Genomic DNA, 12160 nt, shown 5'->3' on the forward strand with positions numbered 1-12160 from the left:
ACGATGCATGTTGTTCTATTCTGTCCCTTATATAAGGATCCGAGAATTAGGTTTATTAAGCCGATCCTTAAGGAAAAGCAACCATGCCATTATAAAGAGGGCTATGACCATATGTTATCTTTGTCCACATCTGATGTTTGTTGTGCAATGCTAAATTTTATACGTGTGTCACTCTTGATTAGAAAACGGTATGGTTAATTCTGGCTCCTAGAACTTGTCTCGTTGCTCATGCATATTGTTGTCCCATGACTTTTTGCCCTTGATCTTTAATGTAACCCTTGGAATGAGGAACTTATGATTAACCTAATCTGATTGAAAAAGCTATGGGTTACAACTGTGATTATATTAATCAATGTATTTTTAGTGTTATAAATTGTAAAATTGTTTTTAAATGATTTCCAAACTATGTCTTTAAATGCATTGTATGACTTTTATGATTCTTTTTCTGAATCGAATAAAGTTTTTGAAACGAAACGAAACGAAACGAAACGAATCACTTCTAGGCATGTTCTTAAAGCCTACTAGAACAGAAAATTACAGGGGTTAATATTATACAAATCAAGTAGCAGTCATGCTATGTACCTTCGAAGGATGAACAGCAGATCCTGCAGTGATTAAAACCATGGCCTCCAGGTGGCTACTGGCCTTTGACAGCAGATGTCTTGACTCCCTGCGCTACCGTACATTAGACTGTATTTGATCAAACCACCCCTGAACTTGGTATTAAACAAACTTATTTTAATATCTCTATTTCACTTCAAAACTCTATGATTTTGCAGGTTTATCGGAGCCAGTGCCGTGAAGAACGCAGTACATTTGTATTGGGTCTCCGTGGATAATCCTGTCCCCCCAAAATCTAGTGTCTCCTACGCCCCTGATCTCCACATAGGCAGAAACTGTCAGGCGCACCGGTGCTAGCAGGTGTGCAAGTGACCCACATGAAGCGGTGCCATGCTGCGTCGGATGCGCTCGGCGCTCGGCAGCTGCTGCCTGCGCGCCGCGCCGCCTCCTCCTCCCCGGCTCGAGGCTCGCTCGACGCCTCGGCGCTCGGCTCGCCCGCCTGGCTCCCCCTCGCGCCGCTCTCCTCCTCTCTCCTCTTCAGTGCGGTGACAGCGGCGCTGGGAAACAACATGGCGACCGAGGGGATGATCCTGACCAACCACGACCATCAAATCCGCGTCGGCGTCTTGACAGGTGAGGCCCGAGGAGGCAGACGGGGCAGCGCGCCCGGCCCCACCTGCCGGGAGCCGGGGACCCCTCTTAACCCCTGAACGGCCGCTCGTGCCACGGAACAGCATGATCCATTGGAGGAAAATCCCATCATGGGGTGCACTGGCTTGCCCACTCTCGGAATGGCTGCTTCCCCGGCCTGTCAGCCCGGCCCCGTGCAGAGACCCGGGGGTGCACCTGCCCAGAGCCCCCGCCTCCTCTGCTGTCAGGGAGGGGGTGCAGGTGTAAATGTGGCTTGGGTATGGGGGGGCTGGCCGGTTCGCCTGGTGGAGGATGCGAGGGGGGCAGTGCTCAGCGTGGCCGATCCACTGCATTCTCCGACGTGGGCTGGCAGCACTGCGGAGCCGGCAGCAGTGTGTGTGTGTGACAGGCACATGGGGAGATGGTGGGTGAAGGCGATCTGGGAGTCTCAGGTGCCTGGTGGGGGTCGTATGATGGATGCGTGATTAATTGGAGAATATATGTGGTTGTGGGGGTATGAGTGAAATAGAAAATGAGCGAGTTATGTGGCCTATGATGTGTGGCTGGAAGGGCACATGGGATGTGGTTGACATACATTGGAGTGTAAAAGACACATAATGTCTGTAAGGTGCATCTCGAGGCAGTGGGTGATATGTGAAGGCTTAATGAGGTGTGTGAGTGGCACACACGTTCTACGAGGGAGAGCTGAGCGACCTATCATACTTATTTGGGGAATATCATGGAAACATGTGTCCTGTGCTCTTGTCATGGGGTGCGTTTCAGAGAGACCTGGATTGTGTGAAAGATATAAAATGCCTGGAAGTAAGGTCAGTGTGAAAGGTGCATGGTCTGTATGGGTCAGTGAAACATGACCTGCCTCTTGTGAAAATTAGACGTGCCATAGTTGGCATATTGGGAAAGTGTGTAGGTGTTATATGGGTAATAGCTGCGGTGTTTCATATGAGGCTGTGTATACATGCGCCGGATTTGGAGAGTATGTGTGCACCCACTTGGGGGGTTTCGAGTGTCACGGGCCAGCCTGTATGTGTGTGGCAGATGTTACGGAAAGTATAATATGTCAATCAGGCAAATGCAGCAGGGAAGGTTTGGTAACGACGTGCGTTCCCTTGAGGCTATGCATCGTAGGCCTTATGCTCTTGGTCAATCCTTGTTTGATTGACGTCTATTACTGCCCCTCTTTAAAATTCATAAGACCATCTGTAATTACTTGCGAGCATTGTTTCGTGAACTTCAATGTTTACAGTGCCCAATGATTGTGTCTACGTTCTTGTGGGCAATGGACCTTGGGTCATCTGATGTTCCTTCACGCGTACTTGAATATAGCTATCTATTTTTACATGAACTTCCGTTCACAGGTCACTGTGCGCATCTTTTTACATGAATATTGAGCCACATGCTTCAGATGCACTACGTGATCAGCATCGATTTGTAGGTTAATATGGATGACCCATACAGGAGAGCTTATTGGTCAACGTGTTGCCTTGGATTACGGTGTTTGATTTTTTTTTTTGATAAGCACGACCCTACATCATGCTTCTAGTGTTTGGTCTGATATTGGGCCTTGGCTTACTGCTAGTACCCTTCTTCTAGAGCACACCCTGCACATGGTTTGTAATGTATTGCTATTCAAATATAGATGTACACTCACCATGTAGCACTGCTATGGTTTCTGCGAACATTGACCTTTACTTTAACGTGGATGGCCTACTTTAGATGAACACCAGCCAGAAACTTGAACTGCTTGTTCCCTTTTTAAGAAAAACCGAGGACTAAGAGTCACTGCTTACGTGCAGTATTTTGATCGAGAATTAACATACTGCCTAGACTGTGGATGGTGATTGGATCTCAGATTACTACACACCGAGCGGTCTTTAACCAGCCATGTCGTGCCCTTGTTTCTGTGAACAGTGGTCTGTTTGGGTACTAATTATGAATGGTTTTATTCCGCGTCAGTATTTACTCATATAGTCCTCTTGTGAATTAACATCCTCATTGCATGGATGCCCCTGTTTCTCGATGAGAACTGTGCTCCTGTTAGATGGACGATGGCCCATATTATGTACCAGCTTATGCCACTCTTGAGGAGACTTTGTTGAGCATGATGTGACCCTGGCTTTAGATTTAACTCCTGACAACCACTGTGTCTGTGCCCTCCTGTGTCACTTTCTCCAGTTTTTCCAAAGACCTAGGAAGGGCCCTTGACGTTTTTTCCTGGTGCCAATGACTTAAGTATTTGTCCAAAATGCGTACATTAACGTATAATCTATATGTCAAACTAGGACTTAATTTATTTTATGGTGAAAGCGAGCGTCTGTCTCCTTGTCCTTTATGGGATGGTGGGGGCTGATTTGTTTAATGAACACGGGCGCACGAGCCGCCCTTCTTGTAGACATGTGCATGCTTTGCTTGAGTGGATCTGTCTTCTCTGGGGCAGGCCCCCTGTGGGCATGCACCGGGGGAGGGGTGGCCAGGTGTCTTCGCGTGTTAGCTTCTCTCTGCACAGCAGCAGCCCCCAGCGCCGGAAGCCTGCAGGCTGGCCCTGCTGCTGCTCTCCCTCCCATCTCTCAGTGTCTTGGAGATAGTTTTATGAAAATGGTTGTGTGCTGCAGCATGCCGGGATTTCGAGTCTCTGAATGCATCCTGGTAACCAGGGGCATCCACGGGCACCCTCTCACCGCTCACTCTGTGGTAATGACACTTTCTGACTCTGTTTGCTCATTCGTGACGTCAACTCGCGGAGTTTCCACCTCTGATGACGTGCAGTGCACGGATGCACGCATCCTGGTGCACTGCATCACTAAGAGTGACTATCCTGCTCCATTGCTGCTGGCCTGGCTATGGTGAGATTGCCCATCAGCCGCCAGTCAATGGGTAGCAAAGGAACCGGTAGCAGTGCCCACATAAACAGTTGGCAGATATGACCGTGGGCATTGGCGGGACTGTGGTGCAGGGTGGTCGCATGCTCGATCTGTCGTTTCCAAGTATTAATATTTCCTGCATGCAGCAGGACCTCTTCGTCCGGTCTTGGGACTCCCGAAACGTTTCCCTGCTCTCGAAGCTGAAGGGATACCCCTCGGTGCAACCGGGGATGTCACTGGGGGAGGGAGGCGAGCGGCCTGCCTGCTGGGCCGGCTTGGAAGTCCCATCTCTGGGGGAGCTGTCCGGTAGCGCTGGTGCTGAACGTGCGCTGGTCCGGACGTGCACGCAGCGCCTGCAAATAATGGCAAGCCATAAATAACACGCCTGCCTGCCAAGGTTTCCCCTGCACCAGCAACCCACAGCCATCAACCTTAAAAGCCACAGAACAGCACAATTGAATACATGGAAATCCAGAGCACGCATTGACCTTTTCAAGCAGCTGGGTCCTTAGTAACCGGAAAGAGGGTTATCAGGGCGGACAGTAGGACACAGAAACTTGGCCAGCACCCTTCACAGTGAGAGCTGCCCTCCGCCCTAGGCAGAAGGGGCGAGGGGGCACGGGGAGGGGGGCACCACATACAGTAGTATGTTCTGAGCATTTCAAATATTGTCTCGAAAGGGTAACCCTATATGAAGGTGGTGGCGGAACACCTAGCACTCTGCAAACCACACGCATACGATACACACTGTTGTAGTGTTAATGTTTATACTGGACATTTAAAAGTGTACTCCATATTGAAACGAACAGTCCACCGCAACGGTTCTCTATTGCTGTAACAGTACAAGGAATTACCCTGTTATTTATAGGTCATTGCTCATAATTAATTCCCGAGTAGGATAGTTACTTTTAGAAATGACCTTCGGATTTCCAAAGGACTCTTGTAATCTTGAAAGTTAAGTGCTTGTTCCTATTATGTCGGCCGAACATGTGCTACTGAATTCCCAAATTCATCGAACCATTCGAATTTTGCATGTGTCCCCCACCCCCTCCCTTCAGCTTACATAGGTTTCTTGCATTTTTGCCTTTACTGTTTCCCACCGCATAACCCCAATACAAGGTATGCCGCATGGCTCGGGTCCTTAGTGTATTAGGCCTCCGCAAGCATAACGTTTATAAGATAAAAAACATTCTTCAGCAACCCTGCCTTTACGTCTGTCAGTAAGGGAAGTGGAAGAAAGTGGAAAAGCTGAACACCCCTCCCCCCACCCACAGACTGCGTCATGCTTAACTCCAAATGAGATATTGGCTGTTTGTAGCACAGCTGCATTAAAGGTTGTCTTATAACGTCATGCGCTAAGCGGCCTGTGCCTGAAGATAATGACCCCAGCGAGGAAGGGTGGAAACTGTTGTTCAAAATAACACGCTTTTACTTGGTGTCTCTCCTTAAAAAGGAAGGAAGTGGCGTTATACTGTTGCGCCTCTTTATAAAAGGCTGCTTCAAAGGGCTTGTTTTTGTGCCAGGGCACATTTTGCTGTGGTGTTACAAAGCTCCATCATTAAAAGTGCACGCTCTATGAAGTTCCTTTAGTGTTTTGCAGGGGGAATCCTGGTTTGCAGAAGCAGCAGTTTGTCAGCGGTGCTTTGTTGATGCAGCGCTTTGCTGGGGCTGGTTCCTGGGTTGTTCCGATTACGTGCCGCCAAAGAACATGCTATCTTTAGCCTTGGAAGTTCATTGCAAAGGATTCCGGTTTGCATCTACCTCGAGAAAAACCCGGCCATACCAACGCCTCCCCGCCTGCTTTTTGCCCATCATATGCTTCACATAGGTGTGCTGATTCGGATTTCCCGCCTCTGCTTATGTATCCAGTTCATCTAAGCTGATGATCATCGCTGGGTGTTTGTCATTCACGCAGCTTACATAAACAATCTGATACTACAATATCAACGCTGTCGGAAGGTACACAATCCCTACCCATTCCCAACACACCGTGCTGGCTGCCAGTTTAGGCAAGAATTGAGTCACAGCTGCTCAGTCTCATATTTATGGGCTCTATGACCCTTGGCCAAGGATCTCTGCACAATTAGACTTGGACACTGTGCCTACCGGACCACTTATGTATGTATGTATGTGTCTTGTAAAGCGCACTGCTGCCCTGAGGCGTCGTGGCGCTGTAGACGGCTGGGGAACCCGTCCTGGCTATCCCTGTGAGATGGGCCCTACTGGGTATCTCCAAGGTGAAACCAGGCATCCCCGGCGAATGTGGGGGGCCGTTGTAGAGATGAGGCAAGCTAATGCCCAGAGTTGCCGAGTGTGATCCCTGGTTAGAGTAGGCACCGAGGCGAGAATTATCGAGTCTGCTGACCCTGGTCCATGACCCTGCCGGGAATTGAACCCTGGTCCCGGGCTGTTCTCTGCTTCCGGGTCTGCCGCCTCTAACCAGTGAGCCACATACACTCCACTTACATAATCAGTTACCGTATGTGGTCCTAGTGCTTCACAAGGAAATAAATCATTCGTTGGGATCTATAGAATATCTTTTTGAGAGGCCCTTAGTGTTGAGTAATCTGCTCTTGCACACCACCTTAAAGTATTCTTCAGGAGCTTCGAAAAGCTACGGAAACAGCCCTGATGACCACAGAGGCTTTTGCAAAGCTTCCTTCAAACTTTCACTCTAGTGAGCCTTTCCCCGGCCTAGAAGCAAAGACTCTACTCTACTGGCTGTCAGTGGAAGCTGGAATCACATTTCAGGTTCTCTGCACTATCCACAAAGTATACTGGAAGAAAATCCCAGTGTGGTACAAAGCATGTACTCACTAGATCCCAACCAGAAATCTCTAGCCGGCTGTGTTCTACCAATAAACCTTCCAGAGACTAAAGCAAGGAGGAGTCCTGGGGCCGAGGCTTTGAAGTGCCCTGAACCTGACCATGAGGGCAGAACCCAACTACTTGAACTTAATAAAGCTTTTAAAAGCAGTGTTATTCAGCGTGACCTTTGATGAATTTATGAATCTTCATGTATAGAGAGACGATTATCTGTTTGGGGCCCAGCTTTGCATTTGATTTAATTGCAACCGCCTACGTTGCTCCAAAATAGCCTTCAGGTAAATGCACAGCACTACATAAAACTCAGAGGTGGCTCTTCCTGGTCAGCATTTAGTTATGTATCTGAAAACCCTTGTTGGAACTGGCACTTTCTGGTTGACTCTACACTGAGACAGTGCCCTTGCCAGGCAGAACCTACCACTCTAGTCAGGGGTGGGTGTTAACACTCACTGTATAACCTGCGCCCACCCTTGGGTAGCTTGGCACTGAGCAGTCAGGCTTATTACAGAAGCAATGTGTAAAACATTGGCACTGCACCTTCACACAACTAATGAAGTGAGTGTCACAAATGAGACTTCACATGTCGTGTATGTAATTAAAATTTGTATTCAATACACACATTAATTAAGACAACATGATCATTAGGTATTTCTGGGCATAAATTACATTTGGAAATATTATCAGCAGTATTTGGCCCAGCCGTGTTAAAATGACATCAGTAGTATACACACTTGGAAAAGATCCTACTTTACTCTCCTGCACGCTTATGCGGTGCAAAACAATGTCAGATCTAGGCCCACCCTGGCAATTATTACAATTCATTACCACACAGTTATATGTTGCACCTCCAATCACAACCATATAAAAAATGTGTACGCACAGATTATTAGAACACTTTTAAACAGCACAGTGGGCCAAGGCTGCACTAGTAAAAACAAATGCAAACATAATATTCTTTTGGCAAGGAATCAATGTGTAAAGCAACACCACCGTGTGGCGTAATTAGTAAGAGGCGGTCCTCACATAGTCACTTCACATAGTCACCCCCACACACTCACTCAGCACTGATACGTGGTGCCACAAATATTGGGCAGGTCCATCAGGGGCGCACTGTCATTCATACAGCACCGTAATGTGGTGTGATTGAAATCCAGCAGGTCAATGGATAATACAAATGCAGACCCCGGAGTCACACATAGTCAGGGTCCCAGGGAAGAAGGTGGGGTAGGTAGCAGGGCTAATTAGGTGGTAGTTGACAAATGGAGGTTTGGCCACCACTTTGGAAGTTCACTCACGGGATGTGGAGCAGAAGCGGGTAGAGGACAATAGTCGTTCAGTCAAAGGACTCCACAATTTGCCTTCTTGCACTAGCCCAGTTCTGTAAAGCAGTGGGGAGGTGGAGGGTCATGCAGTCTCTTGACCCGCTTCCGATTGCTCTAGGAAGCAATCCTCAACCCAGTCAGTTATTCTCACCGCCCAGGCCCGTTCTAGGCAATACTGCATGGCAATACGAAGTCGTCAGGCCGGGTGAGAAAAGGGCAGTTGATCTGCCATTCTTAGGGGCAAAACAAACAAACAATGGATGTGGGATGAATCAGGGGAGCCTCTTGAAAGAAGAAGGCACCCCTTCAGATACATGCCGACCAAAGTCGCACCCAGCCAATCTGAGCACAACGGAATGTGAATTCACCTTTGCACCTCTCTAGAAATGTGGCACAACGTCTGGTATGCGTTGATACGAGTCGCACCACACCGTTCCGGTCACACACAATGAAGAGATACAAACTCCTTATCTCCCTGGAAATGAGGCACAACGTCCGGTGTGCGTTGATACAGGTTGCCCCAGACAATTCTGGCCACACACAAGAAGAGTTGCATATTCTGTACCTCCCTGGAAATGAAACACAATGCCTGGTGCTTGTTGATATAGGTCGCACCAGAAAATTCCAGTCACACAAACCGGTGTAAGTTTAGTAGTGACACATGAGGTAGATTGATGCATTACTAGGGGTAAATCCTCCCTCTGAGGGTTGCAACCTGTGAATAGGACACTGCACGCAATGAGCATGCATTCGGCATGTCGTACGATCAACAAAGCAGGCCATGTTGGATCTCGCAACTGGTAAATCCGCTCACCACAAACAAGACGCTTATGAGTGTTCTGGCCCCCATGATGCAGGGGCCACACTCCTTAGATGTGGGCAATACTTTTGGGGCTCCGGATGGCACACTGCTTAGTTCCACGCTCATGCAGTGCTACCAGTTGGGATCCAGCAGACAGTGTGGGTCCCTCGCGGGAGGATTTTGATGTCCTTGAGACCTCCACAAGAAAATAGGGGGCAAGCCAGCAAGCACTTGGAAAGCACACTTCAGGGTGCCACACAGAAGTAGGTAGTTGGCCCAGGCCAGCCACTATACAGGAAGGGTACACAATCCCTCCCAATAGCAGTAATCCTCATTGTGCACAACATATTCTTTTGGCAGTGTGCAGCATGCAGTTCCACAATGTCCTGTCCCACGCCCCCTCAAGTGTATCTCTACCTTGCTGAAGTATGGCACCAGCATCTATATTGTAGTTTGCCTTTGAAGTTGGGACAGTTCAGAGGGTTTCCCTTTGAACCACAGATGTCTCCCCTAAATTTCAATCCTGTCTGCCATGAGGCCATGGAATGCAGATCTTAATCTTTAGTGGGGCCATGATCTGTCTTCCCAGAGGCCAAGTGTCAAAACCTCTCCCTCCACTCTACCCAGCCAGGCTCTCACATGGCAGAGGTGTGTCATTCCAGTTGCATGCCCAATGTTTATAGCTGTTGCTGGGGAATGCACAGATGTGCTTCACCAGCCTGTGGAGTGGAGTCAAACTAAAAGGCACACAAAGAGTTTTAGAGCAGAGAAATGCCCACTTTCTAGAAGTGGCATTTCTAAGCTATTAATCCCAAGACCACTTTTGCCAAAGGAAAGGGTTTGTCATTGTGAATCCAATGATGGGAAACATGATGAGGCTGCTCCACTTTAAGCCACTATTGCAGCATGAAGAAATTTCAACCATTCCCCCATGTTAACCTATGGGAAGCGCAAACCTCCTTGGTAGTGAAAACACACATGGGTGTTCTTTGTGACTGTATGATGGTATTCTGCATGTGTTCAGGATGCATGTGTTCAAAACGCTGTCTTTAGTAGGAACGCGTCTTTCGGACGCATTTGTTCATCGTGCAAGTCATTTTAATTACTTGCCTTAGGGGGGTGCTGGTTGTTGGAATAGTTTAATTTACTATTCCAACTCCTGTCTTCGCATCACTAGGAAAGGTGTTGGACTTTAAATCCAACACCATTCCACCAGCGTGGTCTTCTAAAAGCAAGTCGTTGTTACGACTTTGGTGCTGAACGAATTCATGCTAATGCCGCATTTTTTACATATATACTGTGTGATTCCGGCTTCGTCTGAAAGGACATTTCCCGTTCTTTGTACCTGGACAGGTAACACACATTTATACCTGCCCTGCCGTTCCCCTACCACCTGCTTCACCCCCCAAGGCTTACCCTAGTGTCATGCTCTAGTGGTAGTAAAAGATCCTCTCAGGATTGGTTAGTGGTTTAGAAAGGCAAACCTGAGCATAAGAGCACGTGCGCACCCACAGGCCGGCAATGGCGAGCGTGAAACATGTTTAAAACCATCATATGTGCAAGTGCGTGCACACTGGCCTGCAATGGTAGGCTTTGAGCCATGTTTAAAAACATCAAGTAAGCACCACTTCCTAACGTGTGTAGGAAGGGTGCGTAAACTTTCACACTGCATTTGTAGTGGGAAAGTGCCCCGAGCCCTAAAGCCACTAAAAGAGAATCAACCAAACCAGGGAGGAAAACGCAAACATTTTAGGGAAAGACTACCTCAAGAGTATCAGGTCTAACAACCCTGTACTACTGCACCTACTACCACAAGCACACCATGCCTCGAAGCACCTATGAATGGTAACTGTTGCAGTGTGCATGTGAGAAATCAATAATGGGGAATTACATTTTAAAATAATTGAACCAGCGCTCAGGCCTCTTTACCCGCCCTAGATCATACACTTAATTTCTCCCACACCTCCAACTTAAGACCATGAGACATTTGTGACTCATTCCACATAGGGGAAACATATGAACCAATTTTTCCTTTCAGCACTGGCGCTCCGCATCTTTGTCTGCCCTAAACCTCACACTTAGTTTCCCCCACCCCTCCATTATCAGACCGTGAGACATGAATCCCTCTACATAGTAGACGTGTGTCACCTGAATCTGTCTTTCAGCACCGGGCTCAAGACCCCTTTGCCATTTTACACAGTACATTTCCTTTCCTCCAACCCCCATATGTGGAATCACTCTACATAGGAGACACGTGTGACCTGATTCTGCCTTTCAGCACCGGGGCTCAAGGCCTCTTCGCCCATCGTAGGCTTCCTTTCCCCCACCCCATATATGTAGAATCACTCTACATAGGAGACATGTGTGACCTGATTCTGCCTTTGAGGACCAGGGCTTAAGACCTCTTTGCCCACCATAGACTTCCTTTTCCCCACCCCTGATATGTAGAATTACTCTACATAGGAGACATGTGTGACCGGATTCTGACTTTGAGAACGGAGCTCAAGACCTTTTTGCCCACAGTAAAATTCTTCTCCCCCACCCCTCATGTGTAGAACCACTCTACATAGGAGACACGTGTGACCTGATTCTGCCTTTGAGCACCGTGGCTCAAGGCCTCTTTGCCCACCATAGACTTCTCCCCCACCCCTCATATGTGGAACCACTCTACATAGGAGAAGTGTGACCTGATTCTGCCTTTGAGCACCGGGGCACAAGGCCTCTTTGCTCACCATAGACCTCCTTTTCCCCACCCCTGATATGTAGAATCACTTTACATATGAAACAACTCTGACCTGATTCTGCCTTTGAGCACCAGGGCTCGAGGCCTCTTTGCCCACTGTAGATTTCCTTTCCCCCACCCCTGATATGTAGAATCACACTACATAGGAGACACCTGTGACCTGATTCTGCCTTTGAGCACCGGGACTCATGGCCTATTTGCCCACCTTAGGCCTCCTTTGCCCCGCCTCTCATATGTAGAATCGCTCTGCATAGGAGAGATGTGTGGCCTGATTCTGCATTTGAGCACCGGGGCTCAAGGCCTCTTCGCCCACCACAGACTTCCTTTTCCCCCCACCCCTGATATGTAGAATCACTCTACATAGGAGACATGTCTGACCTGATTCTGCCTTTGAGCA

The 12160-nt window shown here is 48.3% G+C and overlaps 1 protein-coding gene across 8 annotated transcripts in view; it reads left to right on the forward strand.

Annotated features, from left to right (window-relative positions):
* The first annotated feature begins 1051 nt into the window (after window positions 1-1051).
* GPHN (gephyrin) overlaps window positions 1052-12160 on the forward strand; it is a 1934090-nt gene continuing 1922981 nt past the window's right edge. For 5 of the 8 annotated variants that reach the window (XM_078659529.1, XM_078659528.1, XM_078659530.1 and 2 more), the window contains exon 1: window positions 1063-1194. In XM_078659529.1, coding sequence (XP_078515655.1) covers window positions 1131-1194 — 64 coding nt within the window. In that variant the 5' untranslated portion in view covers window positions 1063-1130. Of the gene's footprint in view, window positions 1195-12160 lie in introns of all 8 variants that reach the window. The other 3 variants (XM_078659537.1, XM_078659532.1, XM_078659535.1) reach the window with 3 other exon arrangements.

The sequence above is a fragment of the Lissotriton helveticus genome, chromosome 9 (genome assembly GCF_964261635.1).
Source record: "Lissotriton helveticus chromosome 9, aLisHel1.1, whole genome shotgun sequence".
Classification (NCBI taxonomy): Eukaryota; Metazoa; Chordata; class Amphibia; order Caudata; family Salamandridae; genus Lissotriton; species Lissotriton helveticus.